The sequence below is a fragment of the Branchiostoma floridae genome, chromosome 17 (genome assembly GCF_000003815.2).
Source record: "Branchiostoma floridae strain S238N-H82 chromosome 17, Bfl_VNyyK, whole genome shotgun sequence".
NCBI classification, from domain to species: domain Eukaryota; kingdom Metazoa; phylum Chordata; class Leptocardii; order Amphioxiformes; family Branchiostomatidae; genus Branchiostoma; species Branchiostoma floridae.
In genome coordinates, this window is record NC_049995.1 from 3026799 (window position 1) to 3052411 (window position 25613).

The 25613-nt window shown below is 41.3% G+C and overlaps 2 protein-coding genes across 2 annotated transcripts in view; one reads left to right on the forward strand and one right to left on the reverse strand.

The window, feature by feature from the left end:
- Positions 1–7538: 7538 nt before the first annotated feature.
- On the reverse strand, positions 7539–19879 carry LOC118404907 (fibropellin-1-like). The gene is made up of 24 exons (XM_035804289.1): positions 19551–19879; positions 18346–18461; positions 17653–17779; positions 17042–17173; positions 16523–16675; positions 15870–16007; positions 15310–15435; positions 14844–14957; positions 14464–14577; positions 14022–14135; positions 13670–13783; positions 13448–13561; positions 13202–13315; positions 12975–13088; positions 12740–12853; positions 12499–12612; positions 12269–12382; positions 11987–12100; positions 11731–11844; positions 11504–11614; positions 11137–11250; positions 10316–10486; positions 9166–9300; positions 7539–8676 (listed from the first exon to the last, which is right to left on the reverse strand). Exons 1-24 carry the CDS (start codon positions 19681–19683, stop codon positions 8198–8200), a joined length of 3303 nt encoding a protein of 1100 aa, XP_035660182.1. The 5' UTR covers positions 19684–19879; the 3' UTR covers positions 7539–8197.
- A 4640-nt stretch (positions 19880–24519) lies between these two features.
- Positions 24520–25613, forward strand: part of LOC118404511 (protein mono-ADP-ribosyltransferase PARP4-like) — a 40616-nt gene continuing 39522 nt past the window's right edge. The window contains exon 1 of the mRNA XM_035803635.1: positions 24520–24699. The gene's annotated coding sequence lies outside the window, so the exon portion shown is untranslated. The remainder of the gene's footprint in view (positions 24700–25613) is intronic.

Genomic DNA, 25613 nt, shown 5'->3' on the forward strand with positions numbered 1-25613 from the left:
GTGTATTCCGTATCACCCGAGGTACCAGCCAGACCGCGGGTCGGATCGCACGACGGCCGAAGGCCGGAGGGTGATCCGACCCGCGGGAGGGCTGGGACCGAGAATAGCTGTTAGAGCGAATCAGAAAATATAAATATAGAATACAACACGGTGTATTCCGTATCACCGAGGTGCCAGCCAGACCGCGGGTCGGATCGCACGACGGCCGAAGGCCGGAGGGTGATCCGACCCGCGGGAGGGCTGGGACCGAGGGTGATGCGGAATACACCGTGTTGTATTTTATTTATGTCATACCCACCTGAGAAAACCACTGTTTTGATGCGAAATGCGCCAGAAGTTGAACAAATTTGTTGCCCTCGAAAAAAAAGTGTTGCAACAGTAATGTTCCAACGTCCGAATCAGGTATTCGAACTGTCGATGGTACGTCCACTCGAAACAGTTCGATTTATTCGAATGGAGCCCGTGTGATAAGCCCGGGCCGTACCGAAAGTTATCACCCGGTCCGGAACACCCGTATCGAACGTTTTTGCGTCACAGGTATGACATAATAGTATTTATTGCTGAAGAAAGTCGAACAATATCTCCCACCCTATTTAGTTAATGGTTTTCTTAAGAACTATTGTTCTCGCAAACAGTTTGTTAGGCCTAAGCTTAGAAGAAAAAAGGGTGACATTACCGACCATGCCAGTAAAACCTGCCAACCCTAACCTTTTGGAGGGATAAAACACTGTAAAAGGACATAAAAAACTTCCGTCACCTTATTTCTGCTGCAATAGACAAGTGTGTTTGCATTCACATATGACTAAAATGTGATGTTGAAAATGGCAGTGTTCTGGTGCATTCCAGTTTTACAATCAAAATTTCCCATAGGATCACTTGGACAGAAATCTAAACAAAGCCCTACAATTTCAAAAACAGAAATACATCGTTATGCCCTTTATACCCGTCACAACATTGTCGCTTGAAAGGCATCAACATCTGTTGATTCCTATAAAGAATGTTCATTTGTGACGATAATTGACATCGTAAGAGTTTTGCTTTCTGTAAGGAAGTAGCGTGTAAATTATTTTACAACATCGTTGACGTTATACAACAGGATGACCACATCTCACTAGAGGACAACACATGCGATTTACAGCAAGACGAGACGACTCCAGCAGGTCTACATTCTGGAAATACTGAACCTGCTTCCAGCCAGGCTAACAATGATGGCGATCTCTTCACCAGGCCATATGATCTCAAATGTAAAAAAGATGGCGACGACGACTACATTGATGATGAGAGCAGTCCCACAGAAGGTGATGCTGCAGATGAAATCGCACCGACTGTCGATAGTAACCATGGTGATGCCCATATTGTGCCACACCAAGTTACTTACACGTGTCAGGATCACATGGTGTGTTTCAAGACAGTTTCAGAAGAGAGTGAAACAACGGAATCTTGCGTTGAACAGAACAACACTGATAAAATCTTAACAAACATGGACGGATGTGACCCAATTAAAAATGATGCTAAGATCAACACTGTTGAAAATGCCGGAAACACGGTTAACACTCCACATTGCTGTAATTTACTCTATCCACTTACTAAATGCCTCCAGAATGACCAATCCCGGAATCAGATGTACGCGCAAAATGCCACAAACTCTGAAACCCCCAATCCGATGTACGCGCAAAACGCCATAAACTGTACCTCAGTGTACAAGCCAAAAGCCTGCGACTCTAATCCGATGTACGCCCCTGACCTTCCATTACATGCAACAGAGTCGGATGCTGTCGAAGCAACGGCGGAAGATCTGAACCCCAAAGTGGATACCGACATTGAGGCACAAGCAAGTCGGGATACCGAAGCTGAGCAATCTGCCACCAGGCAAACAGACACTGGTGAGAGTTTCAACATCACGCCGTATGCTGTTAGATACCAGACAGATGATGACAATGATGACATCGTTACCAGAAGTAATAATAAGACAAGGAGAGGACAAACACAAAGCAGTATCCCTGGCAATGCCGACATCGAGCCGTATGCGGTCAGATATGAGGACGATGAAGACATGGCAGCCAGAAGAAACGCAACCAAGAACGAACGAACGCAAGATGTCAGCCCTGACGATGTCCACATTGAACCGTACGCAGTCGCATACACGGGCGGGGATGACGATACCTCCACCAGGTCAGAAAGATGCAGCTCCACCACACATGGCACCGTTCTGGGGGGCAACAGTCATGCGCGTGGCGTTAGAGATCAGGCACCGATGCACGTGCAAAACGGCCCCCAACAAAACTTTGGAGGTAAGATTGTCTATTGTGACCATGTGCATACAACGGCTTAGACTTTGCGTAATGGACATCGATCTTACTTGCTCTAATGTAAGTGTCAACTTTTGTCACCACCTGATGTGAATATAACATCTGTTCTACACAAAAAAATGTTAATATCTGAGGCCTTTTGCTTTACTAGTACAGTGGAAGCCAGTTAATTGCACGTCGGATAAACGCACACTTCGGTCAATTGCACGGGATCCCAAAATCCCGTGGCTGTGCGGTCAAACTGGGTAACTTCGCATTATCGCACACGCCGGATAATTGCACGGGATTCACTGGCAAATTGGGTGTGCAATTAAGCGGCTTCCACTGTATTGTACTTTTTAATGCTACTTCTTTATCATTTTGATTTTTTCTCCTTTGGATGTTATTATGGTGTCCTAAAATATGCTTTTACAGGGTTGCAAGTTCGATGGGAGTACGTTGCTGCCCTCATATGCACAGCTGCTGCCCTGTTGTCATTGGTCATTGGAGGCAGTTTAAGTTTCGCATTCATCAACAACAACACGCCGAATTCTCCAATGGTACGCTTTCGTATACTGCCTCTTTATGGCTTTCCCTTCTTATCTTTAGCCTGGTATTCTTCCTATTCTGGCGCTCCTTCTTTCCGCTGATAGTTTCCTTTGTTAAACTTTCTTAAAGGTCTGCTACGCAGTTTTTTGCGCTCAAATTTGAAATATTCTAGAACTAAGAAATCTCAGATTTACTACTACTTTTTGACACTTTTTGACACTTTTGTGTCATTATTTCACGTTTGCAACGTAGAGAATTAGCCTAAAAACATTTCGTCCTACGCGCGCTGTAACTTTATGATCTCCCTAGTTAGGCACCGGTGAGAATTCGAACAAGAATCAATCATCAACGGTTCGTTCGGAAGAAACAAAAGGGCTGAAACCCAGCGCGGGCGTGCAGATTCACAGGTTTTCAAACGCGCTCGCACGGCGAAAATATCGACTCCCGACATGCCTTGAATAGTGTTCCGTAACGTGGTAGGCTTGATTCAACTAACTATATAAAGAAATGGCCGGAAAATGGATTTTTTGTTTTCAGTTTGAAGCCCAAAAACTGCGTAGCAGACCTTTAAGAAGCGGCGAGCGTTATCTCACTGGACTGCGCCAGATTGCACAAGGCTTTCACAACAATTGTGCAAACCGACCCAAATTGGAACTGATCCGTGTAATGTGTAGTCTGAAATCGTGATTTTGTTAGACATTGCATTTACAAAATAGGCGCAGAGCAGCGCGAAACAGTGTAGTTTATACATTTAATATATAGATCTGCAATTTCCAATAACCTGCTTATACGGGCTTCATATGCAATTGCGTCGCACATCAGCGAAACCACAAGAGAAAATTGGCATGTCGACCTCGCGCATGTTGGCATAGTCTTGTGAGATAACCACTTTAGTAATGACTTTAGTATGTGCCATAGTCTTGTGAGATAACCACTTTAGTATGTGGCTCATCAAATTCATGACAATGTCTTCCATCGAGAGCAGAAATCAAGACCAATCCATACCTCGGATCGTCCCATCTGTTGTACTTCTGGCCATGGGTGGACGACAAAACCTGAGCTGACGTCAATAGCCCCTGAGGACTTTAAGGTAAGAAGAATGCTTAACAAGCTTCTTTACTTCCAGTTTCCGATAGGTAGATGAAAGCACATATTTCATACTGTAAGCGTTTTGTCATGTGAAGTTAAGCAAACAAATTAATGTAAGGTGCTACGCACTCATACAAAGATGTTGCAGCCATCAAGACATTGAATTGTCAGAAAGCTGTTTCAAATTCCTTTGAACTTCTGCATCACTTAATCTTTTATTTGTTTTAGCAAACCGATAAGATGTCGAAGGATGATGACATTACCTTCTGATTTATCTAATTATTTACTTATATTATATTTGTTACATAAATTTTTTTAACTCAAAGTGGTACCAAAGTCTACATACCGCAACATTGGACAAGAACCATATTTTCAATTCTCCAAGTATCTGTTACACCACTTCCTCCTTTCGTGCTGTCACTCGGGAATATCAGCACGACTTCGAACGCACAGAAACTGATTAGAATATCATTGTTTTCACACGTTATATGATGAGTTCATTCGTATTCTCTTACTAGGTCACGACTACCAGTGGTCCCTTTGGGATAACAACGCCAACGCTGTCGTCAATCTCAAGCACATTACAGGGTAATATTTTGTCTTGGACATGCTATGGTCTTGATTTTTAGTGAAGATATAGCCTTTCATCGTTAGAAAAAGGATAGTAGACTTGGGCACCTTCTGATCTTGCCCTGTAACCGAATATGATTCAAAGGAGATGATATTCAGCATGCAGGCACCTAATATAATAATAATAATAATAATGGTTTATTCAGAAATATCAGTTTTGCCACATTGGAGCCAAGGGCTGAATTGCGTGGGAAACTTTACTGTCATTAAAGTCGACAAAATTTAAGTAAGATATTGCTGATGACCTTGATTATTAAAATACATATAGCATTACACGAGTTAAAGAAATGTCGATCAAAAGCACTACTGTACGGTGCACAGATTGAAAACATCGATCAGTGACATTAACATGACCATTACAGGCCATACAGATACGAGACACTTAAATAAAAACTGTTCAAGGATATAAGGAAAATATGAACACAATAAAATGCAAATCGCGTAGATTAGGACTTATTTGGATAATTGAATAGGAAATTGTCTACTCCTCTTGTTTTTCCTAAAAAAAAAAGACTTTAATATATGTATAACGTATTTAATTATGGGAGGTTTAACAATAAACAGACACAAGATATGCAACTGCGGACTTAACTTGTATAATTCCTACGAAAATGACCTACATTTTAAATTTTCTTTACGCAATTGTGACAGGCCTTTTTGTACCAGACCAAGTTATCATTGATCGAATCCTCTTCCTTTTACTGTAGTTTTTCATGACAATAATGACAACTCAGAAAAGGTTGTCCTCGTCGGAAAGGAAGGAAACACAATAATTGAAGGTCGAAGTCACCGTGGAGTGGCTGTCTCTGCTGACAACGAGATCTTCGTGACTGATTTCCAGAAGAGAGGGGTCAATGTTTACAACATAAGCGGAGCCTACCGTCGCTTCTTCCGAACAGTCGTCCCTGGGGTCGCGGTGAAGAAAATGCAACCAAGCGATGTCGCCCTGGACGGAGAGGGTCATTTGTGGGTAGTGGGGAAGAGGAAGAATATTAATGTGAAAGCACATGTGGTGCAGTACAGACGCAATGGGCAGCCTCTGTCCACGTTTGACGTCAACTTCGTGTCCGTGAATCCTGGCATTGCAGTTGACGTGACTAACCACAAAGTCATCGTGACCAGCATGCGTGGAGTTCTGATCTACCAGTCGAACGGCTCGCTGCATCTGAGATTTGAGGAGAGACGAAAGTTCCCAGTGTCATACGTAACCACAGACAGCGAGGGAAACATCTTTGTCTCGACCCCGGGTGAAATCCAGGTCTATAATCGCTACGGGGCAAGGCTATTCACATTCAGGGCACGTGGACTACAAAAAAGATGGTCGGGTGTTTCCCGGGGAATTTGCTTGGACACTTTGGGTCGCATCATTGTGACGAAAGTGCTACCAGCCAGGGTTGACATGTATACAAGCCGTGGGGTTTTTGTCCGCACCCTCGCGAACATTACCAACCCAGCTGGTGTTGCCATGGGGCCGGACGGACAGTTGGTGGTGGCGAACGCACAGCTCCGTACTGTGACCATCTTTCCACGCCAACTGGTATATATGTGAGACAACTAAAGAGCAAAAGAGAAAACAAACTTTTTCTCGGACATACTCGATACACTGGAAACAGAGCATTCTTCATTATTTTCCATCACTGCTCAGTCACACAGCCAGGACCAAATGGTTTGATGTTTTTTTCTATCAACGAGACTTGATAAAAGCATGAAGGCTGTAGATGGGAACATAGAACTGCTCTTACAACAGCGTAGCAATAAAAAAATATACAAGAAAGAAAAAAATAGTGGTAAGACGACAGATACATCGCCTTGGCTCAAATACCATGCTTAGTGCAGTGAATGTATCTGAGTGATTGTAGAAAACAAAATGTAATATGGTGTTGTTATTGGGGTTACAACAATTTTCTTCAATCAATGACTGTTTTGTAAAGGTACAGTACATACCTCCCAAATTTTCGATGTATAACAGCACATCTTCGTCACGGGGAATGACCTAGTCTCAATCTCGCGAGAAAACGAGACTAGGCCAGGCTTGCGTGGATCATCTCCCCCCGCCTCCTTGCGGAGAAGGGGTAGGTACGTAGGACTTGGGCAGCTCCCAACCCATTGATTGAAGAAAATTGTTGTAACTGTATGCATACGTTACTGATGAACGTCTTCAACGGTGTTGCTATTGTTTTTCTATGAATCATACTTTGAAAGACGATAATGTTCGTAGCTTTAAGTAGAACTCTGCTGACATAACTTTGTGTAAAAAAATACCATGCGCAGTGCGATGAATGTATCCGAGTGATAGTAGGAAACAAAATGCAATATGGTGTTGTTATTTTTCTATGAATTGCATTTTGAAAGAATGAAATAATGGTGTTAGCTTTAAGCAATGTTTTTCTAACATAACTTTGTGCAAAAATATCAAGCTAGAGTTATCTTTGGGAAAGAAAAGACATAGCTTTCCAAAATGTTTAATTTTGAGACAATCAGTATTCAATATTGAGAAAATATTATAGTTTCTGTAGCTATTAGTAAATAAACTTAAATTTCACGGCCGCCAATGTTAAAGAAAGGCAGACATGACGTGTGATTTGAGTAGTCTGTGATTGGTCGCACTTCAGTGTAAAACACTTTATTGTAATAATATGTAATCGGTTCTGCTAATTGATGTTTTTAAACTGGTCAGGCTAAATTCAAAGATTGCTTAAAACTGATATTGACAGAAAATAGATGTCAAGTGAAACTGTAAAATAATGTTATGAAATTAATCTAATAAAAAATCCAACAAAGCATCATCAACAGCAGCTTCGCAGCAGCTGGTTATACTGTAAATGAATTTTAAGTTCGCGGGGATTTAATTTCGCGGTAGCTATAGCGGGAAAAGGGACTTTCGCGGTGGTTTTAAGTTCGCGGTAGCACCATGCACTGTAGTCTCCTACTGCCATGGATAAATATTCGCGGTGGTATCAAATTAAAGTGGCGAATAAAACCGCGAACATTAAACCACCGCGAACATTTCTGCATTTACAGTATTACTCTGAACGGCTGTCACACCTAACCTCTGAACAATCTAGCTGTAAGGTCAACAATCTAGCATGACGTCACGGCGACCCTCCTTCATGGTTGGTCGCTTTGATTTAAATTTCCATCTAAAACAGTAATTTTATACTTTGAGGCTAGGGTAAAGGTCCTTTGTTTTAAAACAGTAACAAAGCGTATTTCTATTGCCCCCTACACATCTAATGATACCGTTATTTTCTCTTAAGTTTCTGCACGCGCTAAAGAATACTGCCATTTTGCACTGCTTCGACACTGTCTCTTTCTGGTGAAGACGCTTGAATCAAATTTTGGCTTTATGATAACATTTTGCCTAATAACAATAGTTTGCTAGTATTTAGAAGTTACCGTCCATGGTCAGAGTCTTTATCACTTATTAAGTCATGTTCACTGTTCATTGTTTTTACTGAAAAAAAAAACAACTGGCAAGAATATGCTTAAATTGCAGTGTTAGGTTACATTTAGGTATATCTAGACCAAGTTAGCCATGTAGGGCAAACGATATTGCAGCAAGTTGAGCATTATCATTATGATGATGGTGACGATGATGATGGAGATGACGATGATGATGTTGATGTAGGTGATGTTGATGCCTAGTTGATGGCAAAAGGATGTTGTATCGGCTCAAGGTACTTTGGAGGACGGATAATCCTCGTTGCGGGTGCATCATTCGGATAAGTGAGATCAGTCAGATGAGTGCCGTCCATGTTCGGTGGTGGTCTTGGTCCTCGAAGCGGATTCAACTCCTTAGGCGCCCTCAACTTCTTTTTCCTTTTCTTCTTTCCTTTCTTCTTCTGCTTCCCCTCCTTTCCTGGCTCTTTGGCTTCGTCCAAGCCCCTCTCAAGATCGGGAAGACGGTCGACCCTCTTGAATCCTTGGCCCGGTTTTTCCTTCAGGTCCATGACTTGTACAGGAGTGATTTTCTTCAGCTGTGCGTACTGCACGTACTTATACACGGCGGCGAACAGGACTGACATGGCGGCGAATCCTCCGACGGCTGCCCCGGCCAGGTAGATGGCAGAAGACGTGCCGGTGTTTTCGTTGTTGTCTTCCCTGCCAGTGATGATGGTTTCTGTACAGTCATAAAGAAAGGGAGCATCAATCGGAAGTCTTACTAACTGATGTATCTTTCTTTTACAATGATGGCTGTAGAGCCCCTGGCTAGGTTACCTGACTAGCACATAGTGTGTGTGTTTCTATCTCTCTCTCTCTCTCTCTCTCTCTCTCTCTCTCTGGTTCTCTGCCTCTTTGCATGTATATCTCTCTTTAAGTTAGTTCTTTTTCTCTGCATGTGTCTTTTCCCCCTCTCTCTATCCCTCTGTACTTTTATAACTGAAGTTAATCACCACTTCCGGATGCAATATTCTACTTTAGCGTGTGTGGACCGAAGGAACAGCTGTAATTTAAAGTTGCATTCCACCCGACGCCATATGAAAACTGCAGGTGCATCATTATTAACAAATAATAAACAAAAATTGATTGGTTAGAAGAATATTGTGTTTGACTTTAAAAAATTCATTACCACATTATTTGTGTATTATTACAACATGTCTGTATGTACTTTCACAATGCCTGCCGTAGTTGTTTTCGGGGCAGAAGCAGACGTAGGTCTCCGTGTTGCTGACGCAGGTGCCCCCGTTCTCACACGGGTTGGTCGAACAAAACTCCCGCATTGTCTCTTCGGTGTTTGAAGCGTCTATAGTAAGGAAAAGACTTAAGTGTCATCGACTAGATATACTGATGATAGTCAAAGGGACTCATGGGCAACACATCCAGCATTAATCATGTTCTTCCAGTTGTCGTGACTAGATTGATGAAACTACAGAAAATAACAGTTTCTCCCATCCGTGAACAGTTTCATCAGGTTGGTACGTCACTGAATAAAGAGACTCTTTTTACACAACCAGTGCTTTATTCTCACCGACTGTATATACATATGTAAATACTTTTCGTTTTGTGACCGCATCTGAACTGTGAGCAGCGACACCTGCCCTGCAGTACAATGTGAACCAGTCAGAATTGCCCTGAAGAAGGTGACAGACGGTCACCGAAACGTCGGTGAGAATAAAGCACTGGTTGTGTAAAAAGAGTCTCTTTATTCAATAACAGTTTCTATTACAGGAAAGGAGAGTTACAAAGATATGTAACTGTTTCATGACACTTAAAAGTGTAATTGCTACCCTGGTGATCATGAAACGATTAGTTTTAGAGCAGTTCAAATGTCAGCACCAAGGACAGTGGGTTTTATTTATGTCAATTTGCCTTTAGGCGTCGGTGATAGTTCTAGAGTAACCAGCTTTACTTCTGTAGTTTAATGGATTGATTTGTTGCTATAGTTTGGATATCGATGACAAAATGGAGAAAATAAATTGTCAAAGGATCAAAATTGTAAGTTATTTTGTATATATTAAGCCCCTGTCACACAGAAGAAAAAAATCTATCGGTCTACGAGTCTTCAAGCTCTACATTTTTGGCAGTAACACGCTGTGTATTCTCTCAATCATTATGAGATTTTTTAAGGATCGGTCGATGCTCGTAGGTCAATGAGAGGAGTTGAATGTGTTTGTGAAGAATTTTCTGGTTAAAAATTCTGGCGTTTTTCAGAGCTTACAACCTTCGGGCGATCAACAAGTTCGGCCGAAGCTCTTCGTTTGTGTGAAAGGGGCTAAAAAAGTAGTTGCCTCTCATTGACAAGAATAGAATGTACGTACACGATGGGAAGGTGGGGATCCTTAGTTCACAGTTCTCCCCGACAAACCCGCTGGTGCACCGACATGTGTAGGTCACCACGCCGACCTCGCAGGTTCCGCCGTTCAGACATGGCAGGGACACGCAGGGGTCGGTGGTGTTCGGAGACACCGCCGTAGTGTTAGCATCATCTGCTGGATGGATTGAAAAAATCAACATCAACGTACGATGTATATGTAACATGAAATTTACACTCAAGTGTGGCTATGACAAAATCGTGTTCCGAGGTACCAATGTAGTTAGCATCTTCTGTGGGATGGATTGAAAACCTTGTCAGCATCAACGTATATTTTATATACGACGTTTGTACTCAAATATGGCTTTGACAAAATCGTATTCCGAGACACCACTGTAGATTAACATCATCTGTGGGATAGATGGAATATATCGTCAACATAAACAACAACGTCAACGTACATATTTGTATAACATTTGCACTCAAATTTGGCTATGACAAAATAGTGTTCCGAGACACCACCGTAGAGTTAGCATCATCTGTTGGTGAAGCAAAAACGTCGTTAACGCATGGCGTTTGCACTCACGTGATTATGACGTAGGAATTGTCCGCCATATTGGATGATTATACTTTTAAGCTGACGATATTGACTTTGCAAGTTATTACAGCTTCGCAATTTCAACGTCGTTACATATCAGACACCGGGAGCTTTTTTCATTTATGTTATTATCATTATTTCGATGAAGCTATAAATGAATTAGAAATATACAGGATTTTGCACTATGTTGTTATTCAGGCAAGAACAGTAAACATTCCATGAATTCTTACCTATTTCACAGTGTACGCCGTTGAAACCTTCCGGACAATCGCAGATGTACGTGCCATTTACCTCCAAACAGATTCCACCGTTAAAACATGGATTAGGCGAACACTGTTCAATCTCTGTGGAAAGTATAGCAAAAAAATGTTTTGATTGGATTTCATTAAACAATAAACAAAGCGAGTTAGCAATAACTATAATTGAATAAAAAGATTTCCAAACGACAAATCCTAAATTAATGCCATGGTAAAGTGTAATCTTCAGACACGGCAGATTAGCTCGGTGTCTGTGTAAGCTAAAAGGTACAAACTAAGACACTTCTTTCATTTCTCACATGGTTTTTACGGTGTGGAAATTAAATATGACTTTCCTTACCTTCGCAATTGCCCCCACGGTATCCCACTTGGCATGCACAGTTATAACCATTCAACAGGTCCTCACAAGAGCCGCCATTTTGACAAGGGTTCGATTCGCATTCGTCTATTTCTGCAAAACGGTAATAAAAAATCAGAATATTCAGCAAAAATGGTTGGAATACTAGATTCTGACCAAATTTAGGTCTAACAATGTGGCGGAGAAAAATCATTCAACTATCTCCCCACCTTCTTCACATGTATCTCCTCTGAATCCTTCTAGGCATGCGCAGGTGAATGAGTTGACGTCATCATAACACGTACCCCCATTTTGACACGGACTTGACTGGCACTCATCAACGTCTGTAAAGGTAAACACAAATATTTACGACGTCATCAAATCTCCTGTCGGTTACAGTATTAGCAAGTAACTACTAGTTCCTACTATACTGCATAATTTAAAGTCATAACAGGGAAATTTGAGGAGGTAAAGGGTACTACATACCGTTTTCGCAATTGACTCCGTCAAAACCAGCCCGACAGATACAGCTGTATGCCGAGACTATGTTGTCACAGGTGCCGCCATTTTGACAGGGACTGGAGTCACACTCGTTGATTTCTGAAAAAAAAAAAAATGGACCAGTATAACATTGAGCACATTTTAGGTACAACTTGTGTTACGAAAAAAAAAAACGATAACAAAGATTATAACCAGAACGATTTAATTTCTTTCTGCGTAGATATTAAATGACTAAAACAACTGTTAAAGGAAGACAATCTAACGCACCTGTTTCACAGTTGACCCCCGCGTATCCAGGTGCGCAGGTACAGGTGTAGCTGTTCACCTGGTCCTGGCACGTGCCGCCATTTTGACATGGACTCGACTCACACTCGTTCCCTTCTGCAACAATGGAAATCAGAAAAACGATGACATAATTCTTAAATGATTTCCTTCACAAAAGATTCATCATACAATAAAAATCATGAATTTCAGAGATGATAGAAGAGATATGGTACCATCTTCGCATGTTTCTCCACTGTAACCTTCTACGCATGCGCAGGTGAACGAGTTGACGTCATCGTAACATGTGCCCCCATTCTGACACGGATTCGACTGGCACTCATCAATATCTGTGTAGGTCAAAGTTTACCAAAAAATTTATCTCTAAGTATTAAATGAACACTCTGTTTCAATTGGAAAGTGGTAAATAGCAATATCTTACGAGGTCTATGAGTGATACATTGAAGTACATCTTACTTTCTTCGCATACGTTGCCGGTAAATCCGTCTACGCATGCGCAAGTGAAAGAGTTGACCCCGTCAGAGCAGCTTCCGCCATTTTGACACGGGCTGGACTTGCACTCATCAATGTCTGTAAAAACGTTTAACGTTGATTATTTGAAGTAGCCAAACACAACACGATTGTTCGTGAAGTAACAAGTGAAGAAACTCCTTCCGTTGTACTTGAGTATGTGCACAAAAGAACGTCTTACTTTCTTCACATCTGTCGCCGGTAAATCCGTCTACGCATGCGCAAGTGAAGGAGTTGACACCATCTGAGCAACTTCCACCATTTTGACAAGGGCTGGATTCACACTCATCGATGTCTGAAAAAGATAGCGTTTATTATTTGAATAAACCAATCAAAGAGCTCGATATTCAGGAAATGGCAAGTATCATAAACTTCGTAAAATGATTTACGTATTGAAATAAGTCTTACTTTCTTCACATCTGTCACCGGTAAACCCATCTACGCATGTGCAGGTATATGAGTTTGCTCCGTCCGTACAGATGCCGTCATTTTGACACGGGCTGGACTCACACTCGTCAATGTCTGAAAAAGTTGACGTTTATTATTTGAATCAACCAATCACAACACGATTGTTCGTGGAATAGCAAATAAAAGAAACTCCAATAATTGAGCTGTACTTATTTTGGACTTGTGTATGTGCGACAAAAATCTTACTTTCTTCACATCTGTCGCCGGTAAACCCATCCACGCATGCGCAAGTGAAAGAGTTGATGCCGTCAGAGCACCTACCGCCATTTTGACATGGGCTAGACTCGCACTCGTCGATATCTGAAAAGATAACGTTCATTTTTTAAACTAACCAATCAGAGAACTCAATATTCAGGAAAAAGCAAGTATCATAAACCTAATAAATTCATTTATGTATCGAAGTCTTACTTTCTTCACATCTGTCACCGGTGAAGCCATCTGCGCATGTGCAGGTATATTTGTCGGCTCCATCCGTGCAGCTTCCGCCATTTTGACACGGGCTGGACTCACACTCGTCAATGTCTGAATAAAAAGATAACGTTCAATATTTGAATCAACCAATCAAAACAGGTAATACGTCGATCACAGTTATACATCCAGGTAATAGGATACACCGAATAGCGGTTACTCAAATTCAAATGCAAACAACTGGAAAATCATATCCAGTTGTTTCAGTAACTGCTATTTGGCACCAAACGTGTATAGTTAGGGGATGGCAAGAATCATGAACTTGGTAAATTGTACTTCAACAATATCTTACTTTCTTCGCATAAGTCGCCCACAAACCCATCTGCGCATGTGCAGGTGTAAGAGTTTACTCCATCCGTGCAGGTGCCGCCATTTTGACACGGAATGGACTCACATTCGTCAACGTCTGGGTAAACATAGTAAAACATTTGTCAACGTTTGAACAATCACTTGAAAATATGTTTGGACACCATTAGTGTAAATAAGTTGTCATTGTTCTAACTAAACATTATGGAAGTGTCTGTAATTGTAGAAAGATTTGCATTCGTCAAGGTCTAAGTAAACATAGCACAACATTTGACAACGTTTGGAAAAAAACATTGACAGTGAACAAGTTTATAACATATATTTGGACACCGTTAGAATTAGCTTAAATATGTTGTCATTGGTCTCATCATGCAACAAAATGCGAATAAACGTAGAGAGAAATTTTGATAAACGTTAAAGATTTTTACCTTCCTCACACCTGTCACCTATGAAACCGTCTGGGCATGCGCAGGTGTAAGAGTTGACGGCATCGCTACATACGCCGCCATTTTCACACGGATTAGATTCGCACTCGTCAATTTCTGGAACGAGAGGAATTCAAAACGGTACTTTTATTTACAATTTAGCAATAACAATGTGATATCAAGTAAGCAACGTTACAATTGACATATGAAGAATTAGGGGCATCTCAAACTCTGCTCATGGATCATATCCGTTTATATGTTGAGGGTGTTGAAAAATTATTTTCAGCTTCCTGATTTAGTTACACACGCATCTTATAAGCCTAATATGTCAACATCGTTCCTGATTTTGTATGTAATAAAGAATCAAAATTACAGCATTGTACCTTGTTCACAGTTGTTTCCTCTGTACCCGTCTGCACAGTCACAGACGTATGAGTTAACTCCGTCTATACAGGAACCGCCATTCTGGCAGGGGCTCGACTCACATTCGTCAACATCTGTTTGAAACAAGGAAAGTTTTCGAACGAAATCAAAGACTATTGCAATTGATTTCATCAGCTTAGGCACCATTGAGACTTTCTTTGTTCGGTTTTAGTTTTTCTAGATACATGTTAAAAGACCGTACTAAGCACATATTTTCTCATCCCTTTGTTTATCTAATTATATATAACATTCCTTTTTTCAGGTTAAGACCGAAATACATGCAAAATACCTGCGATCCCTATAACATGTAAAGACAAAACCACTGTTGCTCTGTGTGACAACGTTTAACAACCTACTAGATCCAATATTTATTTCTTAAATCTTGAATGATCCCAGACAAAGCACATGACACTTCATATTACTTACCTGTCTCACAAACTTGCCCTATGAAGCCAGCCGGACATGCGCAGACAAAACAAGTATCTTCATCGGCCGAGTAGGTGCAGGTCCCACCATTTTCGCAAGGGGTAGGGTCACAATAGTCCCGTTTCTCTGTCGAGATCAAAGTAGAGATAAAAGAAGCCTTTAAAATCTAGTATGTATCATCTATGGCTGATTATATTTATGAAAGGCAATGTTTTGATAAAAGAAAGTATGGCATGAAAAAGGCATCTCGTTATAATATGGCGTTAGTCTGACTTTCTTGCTCGTGTACGGTCTAGAGTGTTTGATACGTCAATGAAAGTTAGACATCCAGGTAATAAGATACACCAAAAAAGCGGTTACTCAAGCAACTGGAAATGATTTTGGAAACGGTCAGACGTTTCAGACAGCATCCACTATCTTTCGACATTGACGCTGAGGAAAGCTGTTTGAAGAAAAGGTCTTATATCCTACCTATGACTTGAGTTAAACTTAGTCTCAGTTAGTGCGTTGGATCATTACAGATTACCGTCTGCACCCCTGTCAATCATCTGATGACGTACCTTCTTGGCAGGTCTGCCCCTCCCAGCCACACGCGCAAGTGTTGTCGGGACATTCTCCGGTGAAGCGGTTGCAGACGGCGTCATCACGACAGTGGCAGGTAGAGGTGCATCCCGCGCCAAACGTTCCCGCGCTGCACGCTACAGAAACAAATACATTGGTTAACAACATATCATTTCTACGCAAAATAGAAGTTCTGCTGCAATGCTACACAGAACGTTAAAAAAAGAAAATTAAATCGACCATTAGAGACAAACCATCCCTCAAACGAGACGGGGGCCGATACAGACTACCTGGCAACTTTGATCCATTGATGACGTCACCCTTACGTTCAGGTCACGTGGGATCAAGCTATCTTATCTTGAGAATGGTCAGAGGACTGATCGAATTCTTGTGGTTGAGTACTTAACTTCGTGTACAGAAATAGAGTAAAAAATCTTAACAATGATTTTATCTTAGTACAAAGCTAAACTTTCTTCCGACACATAAGTACAGACGGATCAAATTTTCAACGACCACTGTCGCCTTCTTCAGGATCAATACTGATGACCAATCACTTCAGAACGTAAAAAAAAAAACGCGCGAGAGTTACAGACACGTGATCTTCCGGATACTTGTCGTCAGCAATTGGTCAAACGTGTAAGGAGTCCCGTACCTGTGTCACATCTCAGACCCCGGAAGCCGGTGTTACAGGAGCAGCCGTACGGGTCGGGGACACAGAACTGGAGTTCTGCGCATGCTTCAGGGCTGTCGCCGCCGTTGTCACATTTATGGGAACACGACAGTCCGAACCGGTTACTTCCGCAGGCTGAGGAGGGGGTGGGGTGAGTCATTCGTTTGTTTGTTTGTTTGCTTGTTTGTTGGATTCATTCACACACAAGGTTGGAATACTCTGTAGTTGAGTGGTCTGAAAAGAAACTACTGATATGTAATGCATTACACAGCGGGCAAACGAAAGAGGGAAGGCTTGAGATTATAACTGGGACACTAAGGAAGAGATGAGGAGCATCAGTAACAGCTGGCACGACCTGCAGCTGGCAAGGCCCACCAGAGACGTGTACGGTGGATGACGATCATCGGTGGCCTATGCTCTGACTAGGGCAAAGGGCCCGAGTAAGTAAGTAAAATATGTAAACAAAAAGAAAACAAAAACAAACCGAACGTCGTGTCTTACGTATTTCGCAGCGGTCTCCCCGAAAGCCCGGTGGACAGATGCACTCCCCCGTGTCGGAGTGGCACATCCCACCGTGGAGGCAGTTCGGACACCCCCGGCTACATCCGGGACCCCACCGGTTTTCTTGACATCCTAAAGAAAAGGAGTTTTTTTACACTCACGTGACTATGTCTTATGTCCTGCCCGCCATGTTGGATGGTTAAAGCTGGAAGTTGCTAGGTAACTTTGAATTATCATATGCAGACGTCAGGTAATTATTACATCATATCATACAAATGCACATTTACAGGTATCCAGAAGGGAATCAACCAACATGGCAGACAGTAACATACCAAAACTATTTTTTCAGAATGCTCTGGGGACAAGAACTGACATTCTAAGTGAATGTATGATAAACGTTGTTTTTGAAGTCTCCATTGATCAATCGACCCATCAATCAATCAGTCAATAAATTAATCAATCAATTTACTTAAAGTTTTCTACTAACTTCTTGATAAATTGTAGTTTACTAACAAGTCAGATTCAAGGATGTATTCGTGTGCTTTACAGAACATTGTGAAAAGGCAGTTAAAGACAATGGTCAGTGCAGCTAACTGATAAGTTTAGTGTACCTCTGACAATGACTCTAATCATAGCGCCATTTTCCGGTTCTCCGTCGTGATAGCATCTGTACACCCCCGCGTGTTGAGTGGAATCGGCCCCGCTGATGACGTAAATGCTGCTGCTAGTCGATTTTTCCTGTAAAATATTCACTTTGGTAAAATCATAGCAATAAATAATCTCCAAGCAGATCGTACGGTGCCATAATATAGTATCAAAGCTGGCCAAGGAGTATAGCCGGCCAAAGAGATCAAACGGGCACCGGTGGGTTCGATACTATATTACGCCACCATGGATCTGCTTGGAGATTAAGCAATAAACGCAGCGGTGTTGTATATGATAAAAACTAAACCTGTTAATGAAACATGGATATGATAACTGCGATGTTATATGGATAGGATTATATTTTGAAGAACGCACAAGATTTTTGCCTACAAAGCCTTTTGCAAAAAGGCAAGCAAAGAGACGGAAGAATCGAGAGTATTTAAGTAATGATGACAGTTGACTCTTATGGGGTTATGGGTTTTTGATAGTACATAATTTCCATGTAATTCTTTACATTATGCGCTACGCAATACCAACATTATTGTCTACAATGCATAAAGCAACCGAGCAAACAAACAAACAAATGAACGGAAACAAACAACCAAGAGAATTATAACAATAATGACTGTTTGTTAATCAAACATTGAATCGGATCTCACCACCCCATTCTGTTTCCACCGGACCCGTCTGAACTGTGTCTGCTGCGCCGTCATGCGGATCGTTAAGGTATCACCGCGGTTCACGGTCAAGGAGAAAGTTGGGGGAGTAAAGGAGGCTGCGGGATGAAAAATAAGTAAATAAAAAAAAACTTGTAAATCTATATCTACAGAACTGCAATGACGTAAATCTCCAACTCATGGGACCGCGTGGCACGATCGGGAGCGCGTTGGTCTCAGGCCCGAGAGGTCCGGGGTTCAAATCCGCTTGCCGTGTCACCGATCTTGTGCCCTTGGTAAAGGCACTTTACACGACTTTCCTCACCTAACTCAGGTGTAAATAAGTACATCGCTGCGGCTAGTGGCAGTGACAGGCCTTTGTGGTGGTGAAAGGCTATAGGGGCATGTTCGGGCATGACGCACCCGCCATGACACATGAGTCAGGGGTAGGAGGAACCCCTTGCATCCTTGGTCGGAAGTCCTCCTAGGAGACGGAAACTCCTAACAACAAACCTGCATCTGCTTACACGTTGCATACAGTTGCCCCTGTAGGACTAGTACGCCAGTGGACGAGAGGGTGGAGAAGGACGTGCATACAGTTGCCCCTGTAGGACTTGTACGCCAGTGGACGAGAGGGTGGAGAAGGACGTGCACACCCCTCCTTCACCTTAAAAACCCAAGTGCAGGCCAGGCAGACGGGTCGCCTTTTAAAACCCCGTCCGCCTACCATTGTCTTCCGAGACAGACGGATGCCAACACAACAAATCTCCAACTAGTGCGTCAATCCAATTGCAAACCCTCACAGACAGTACCCTCCGCCCCTGTGGCGTCGCCAAAAAATCTTCAATTTCAAAACAGGTAAGGGTTTCATTGAGCAAACTAAACGTCGTTTAACGTTACATACTGATTCTCTTAATAGATAGGTACAAAATCAGTGCTATTCCCTCCTGGTGTGCACTATTAAATACGGCTTTATATTTATAGTGTTTTAATGTCACATTTACTAAATAGTAACGTTGATAATTGCCAATTTAAGTCTGGGTGTTAATGTCGCTAAGGCTAAAACTGACTTAATTCACAGAGTTTTACAGCAAGGTATAAAGGTCTCAATATTGTTTTAGTATATTTATGTATTATTATGTCTGTCTGTATGTATGAATAAATCATTCAATAGAAACCATAAATGGTTCTTTTAGTTTTTATTTTACCTGATTCGAACATCTTCACTGCTGCCACTTCTTCTCCCTGGGCAGAACATTGGAAGCCGCCGATTCGCTCATCCCTCATGAACGAGTAAAACGTCATCTCCTGTCCTGGCCAATCAGATTCATCCCCTCTCATGGCCCTTGGGTTGGACCACCGCGGTAAGCTTGAGGCCGACAGAGCGTCGAACGTCGTTACGTAGGGCGTGACGCATTTGACGTAGGTGGGCGAGCTGTCAACAAACGGGAACTTGTTGATGACGGTGATGTCTATAACGGCTCCTGGGTGTCAAAGTGAAATATAGGCAAATGTTTTAGATCATTTTGGTGAAAGGAATACTTAAACCCTGAAGGAAGTGTTATTTATCAATAGATGATATATCAATGAATACATAACCATTGGCAAAATTCCACTTATAAGATATGTTTTAAGTTTTTAAGTAAAAAAAAACCCAGTCGTATGGATGAAATCTGAAGAATTCGTAGTTTGAGACGAGATCTAGAGTTTCTTTCAATGCAAAACATTGTCACTGTTCTCTGTGGCTAAATCCTACAAATAATTGAGCCTGAATGATTATATAATTCATAAAGAATCTTAATCACAATGTTTCTAAATTATGATGCATCTAAAAACCATAACAAATAGCACTTTTACTATCTTGCACACTTACATATGTACATTTAATAAATGCAGTTAAAGGAAAACACACTGGGAATCATAAATGCAATCCCTGTTTTCTGAGATTGAATCATAAAAGTAACTAGAGTTCGGGGACCTCATACCTCCATGAAATATTTATTGCTTTTTTGTGGATGGTATGTATGTTTATAGTCGGTTGTATTTGAGAGTAATGGTTATAAATGTTATGGGAAAGTAGTGGTGTATCTATTTAATGACACAGAGGATGTCCATCTGATTAGTAATTATTAAAATGTGACACTTAATTGTGTAATGTGCGTTTAAGAGGTCGACGGCATATGGTAGCGTGGTGTTCCTTAAGCTTGATGTTTGGCATTTAAACTGTCTAAGGTTGTCAGCATTATTGAGGTTCGACTATGTGCCTCAGAGCGGTGTGGTGGGAGGAAGTTGGGAAACTCAGAAAGAAGACGGGATGTGGCCAACTTTAGTCAGATGGTGATTTGATTTTCCACCAATATGTCATAACATCAGCTGTTCACACGGTACAAAAATGAGATGCACACTTTCCTCTGATAGCCCTACATCAACTGTAAGATGAATACTTGGCGCCAACCCCGTCTGCTAAAAAACAAGTACCATTGGCTACGAAAGAGACAACTAACAACTGTCCCTTATCGTAACGAAATCAGAACATCTGTATCGCCCATAAAACTTCTGACACCCAACTCATCTAAGATGAGAGGACCTAATGGCATTTTAATCACCATGTCATCTCAAATCAGCAGTACAGTATGTGAGACATCCATACCTGTTAAGCATTACCGTTAAATGTACCTCAACTTCTTACAATTATACTTACGCTTCACATCTCCATGATATCCTAAGCAGACATAAATAAAACTAATTATCATATTAAAAAAACTCGGGGTTCCCCAAACAGCTGTCATACAAATCACCTCACTATCTGCTTGAAGCTAAGCCCATTAACAAAAAGAAGAAGTTTATTTGCAAGTTCTTGCCCGAGGGCTAATTGCAACATGAAACATACAGAGAATATAATAAACATGTATAAAATGAAATACTTTGGTATAGATAACAATGGTGACAAGTGTAAACGAGTGACTATTCTATCAATGGTATGGACTGCTGAGAGCTACAATCTACGTATTTAAAGCACGATGCCTGTTCCAATATATCGCAGATATAGGGGGGATTTCTGATATTATTACATCGATTATAACGACAGATACGGCGCCCAAAATCACATCGATTCGAGCTTTCATCACAGCCCACCAACACAACAAGTATGAAATCAATCCATCCAGCCGTTCTTGAGTAATCTTGTACACAGACAGAGACACATAACAGAAAATATAACCTCCATGACATTTCATGGAGGTAACTACTGTGCCAACTATTACAAATATTTCAAACAGTCCTAAGCAGACATAAATAAAACTACTGGGGGTTCCCCAAACAGCTGTCACCTCACTATCTGCTTGCAGCTAAGCCCATTAACAAACACATACAGCACGATGCCTGTACCAATATATCTCAAATATAGGGGTGATTTCTGATATTATTACATCGATTATAACGACAGATACGGCTCCCAAGATCTCATCGATTCGAGCTTTCATAACACCCCACCGACACAACAAGTATGAAACCAATCCATCCAGCCGTTCTTGAGTAATCATCTACACAGACAGAGACACATAACAGAAAATATAACCTCCATTCCATGACATTTCATGGAGGTAATAAATATAGCATGATTAAACTATCAGACAAAGTAGTTAATATATGGAGAAATAACATTATTTTAAATTATAGAGGTACACATAGTATAGATCTGTACGTAACTTAGCAACACACAATGTTTGCGAAAAAAACCTTCCAAATTGAAAAAAAATGACGTTATTCTGATGTGTGTTTAAGTGCACTCTCGTTCTAAGAGCCAACACTTTCTCTCTCTTAAAGTATTATCAAAATACATTTTCTACACTTTCTCTTCTTCAGAGAATGCTCTGTATGATTTCTCCTCTTAACCTATTTCCATGTCAGATATTTCTGGCCCAAACTCAAAACAGAAGAGCACAGTGATTCAAGACTCCATTGTGTAAAATATTTGATATCGCCGCCATTGTAAAAAATCAAGGCCCCCTAGCCCCCCACACTCGAGTGCTCTTGTAGATAAACACGTGATGAGATCCGGCTCTAACAATACAACATCTAAAACCTAATATGCCACTTGACCAATAAGCATCGCCCTTGTAGAGACAAGATGCCACCTTTTGGTAAGAGGATTATGATAGAGAGTCCTCGATAGGTCAATTAGTCATTCCATCTCGTTGCTAAGCAACTGGCGATGATTACGTTCGTTGTTAACATGACGATACGCTGTTCAATTTTAGTAGAGGACAAATGAATTGATGAATATATATCATTTTCTTAGACGCTATTTTCGGGACTAATTTTCCAATAATTGTTTTTCTGACAGAATACGAGGGACCAAAAAGGACGTTTTTCATAAAGTAAATCACTTGTAAAAAATACATCTAACTCATTATTGTTGAATCGCTCCCTTTTCGTAGTCATGTCATTAATACTCTGCCAACAACACTGTTGATTGTTCTAGACGTCGTTTACGTGGTTTTATATTACCAACATGCATCTCTTTAACGTGGTAACATCGCTGTAGATGAGATGGAAAACAATCAAAAACAGGATTCTGACAAACATGAAAAGGGTTATCAATTACAGGACAAACGCAGTGCTAAAACACCATAACATAGGTGAACATGGCCTTCCGACCTTCGCTAGACCACTGTTGATAGTCGTGAGCAAGGCCATTTGTGATTGGGAGATGGTCTGGAGATTGTCTTGTATAAAACTAAGTTTTTTTCGTCGTATGCACCAGCCTTTCATGGACAATGTACTTTGAAAAAGAAAAGTCGGAAAATTCATATTCTGCATGGATACTATTCGAGAGGATCGAACTGGACCTAGAAAGACTGGATCCAAGTATACTCCCAAAAAAGAAACGTGGGTACTTTTCGTCCATATCAAATCCAAATGATATACCTTGTCATCAGATCTTAAGATATTTAATTACAAAAATACAGAAATAGCTAAGTTTACTCATGAGCCATTATTGTTGTTTAGTAAGTAAAATCTTCATGTTCAATTTGCATTTCTATTTAGTACTTTGTACCGTGAGTTGACCACACGAAAGTTGTCGTACTTTTGTCGAGTCAATATTGCATTTTAATCAATGTGACTACAAAATGAAATCTTCTAGCAGCCAATGATTTTTTTTAGTTCGATTGACTCAGTCCCGGAATTCTTGGTAAGAAGCTTAGGTTTTAAATGAGCATTTACCTCTAGTTGATAAATAAATATGACACTATGAGAACGGTGTACTATCGCTCAATCACCGCACACTGAACATGTTGTGTACGCAATAGGCTAAACTAATAAACAAAATGAATAAACTCACCACATGTTGCCAAGAGAAGAATAAAGGTGCTAGAGAAAAGAAAAGGGTGCGTCATTTTGAAATCACATCGAGGAATGTGCTAAAGTTTATACAGCGACACCGTTCCGTGAACTGTGGTGTACTTCTAAATAGGGAATGGTGGCGAATTATGCTGGGAACTTGTGCCTGATGTGCTTTAGTGCGCATGGGTGAAGAGGGGACACTTTTGGACATCCGTAAGTTGTCGTTGTTGCGGTAAACAAGCGTCGTTCGTTACGGTTGGATAGGTGGCAAGGGTAGGGATCGTCGGGAAATATCCGCATTTTGCTTTAAGGTCCTTTAGGGGAAATATTTCACAGTGTGTTCGTGTTGCGTATAGTCTCCAAGCAGACGTCTCAGCTGGATGACAAAAGAGAAGAATTTTGCCAGATTGGGTCAAATAAGTTGCCATGTGAATTCAGTCTGTCTTTTGCAGTATATCAAGCTATCCGCGGGTCAGTTCACTCCTAGGCCAATCAACTCCTACTAGACTTTATTGCTAACTTAGCCAAAGTCCCCTATTCGACCAGGCCGGGGGCTGGTAGAGACTTTTAACGGGTACAATAGAAGCCAGCCAATTGCACAACGGATTAACGCACACTTCTGTTCACTGCACCGAATTCCAAAATTCGGTAGCCGGACCTGTACGGTCCAGCTGAATTCGCATTATTGCACCAGCCGGATAGTTGCATGAAATATGCTGGCAAATAGGCTGTGCAATTAAACAGCTTTTACTGTTACAGTACTAGTATGGCGTAACTGTGGAGAGTCCGGCTTAGAACGACCGTGCTGTTTGCAAACATATCGCTAGATGTCGCCCTTGCACCGTGACCTATTGTTGTCATGTGACGTGTTTGTTGACGATGAGGTCACAGCCCGAAATGGGAAGTTTTGTAGTTGTGCAAGTTCTTGCAGCTGCGTTGTCATCTTTATTGACGTGTGCGAGCTTGCAGACGTCCTTATAGCGAGTGCGGAGCTCCTCAAAGATTCTTAAGGTACGTAGACTGAAGGCTTATGATTACAAGTCGTAGTATAACTGATCTCTTTCATACTTCATGATGCTAGACGACTTGAGCTGCATGCTATAGCTAGTTGCTTTGGTCATGGATATGTTTCAGAATGATGCATAAGAATTGTTGTATATAGCAATTTTCACGCTAAGGTGCAGAGATAGAATAACTGAGGGATATCAGTTAAACTTCTGACTTCTTTTTTTGCACACATCAGTAGGCCAGCGGAAATATTACAGCAGCTAGATCATTCTTGAATCGTCTCTCGCAATTTATGTTCACTGTTACTTCCGGGTTTGGCGTTTCAAGTAAATTGTTCTTACCGGCAAGTTGTGACTTAAGCAACATTTATTCCGCGACTTTGAGACTTCATTTATGCTCTAGTTTCAGAAAAAAAGTTTCTGTATTTTGTAGAAGGTAATTTGCATGCGCATGAGCATTGTATATATATTTAATAGCTAGAATAATATATTCATCATACCTCTAAACGTTAACTTACAATACTTGAGTACTGTGTTATTATGAGTGCATGTGTGTGTGTGTGTAGCCTTCATCACAGGCTCCAGCGGGGATGACTTTTATTTTAGGTGTGTGTGTGTGTGTGTGTGGGTGTGTGTGTGTGTGGGGGGGGGGGGGTCTCTAGAGTTTCAACGTTGATTAAGGCTCTCAAATGGGAAAGGTAGCTTGCCGTGGAAGGGCGGTCTGCCTAAACACCACAAACGACCACAAACTCAGAAACACCACAAACGACCACAAACTCAGAAACACCACAAACGACCACAAACGACTCTAATATGCAGTGTATATGGGCCAAAAACCTTGTGTGGCGCTCTGCAAGCACGCATTCATTGACATCGCTTCCATCTTGTTACCGGCGGCCTAAGTCGTCATCACTGGTG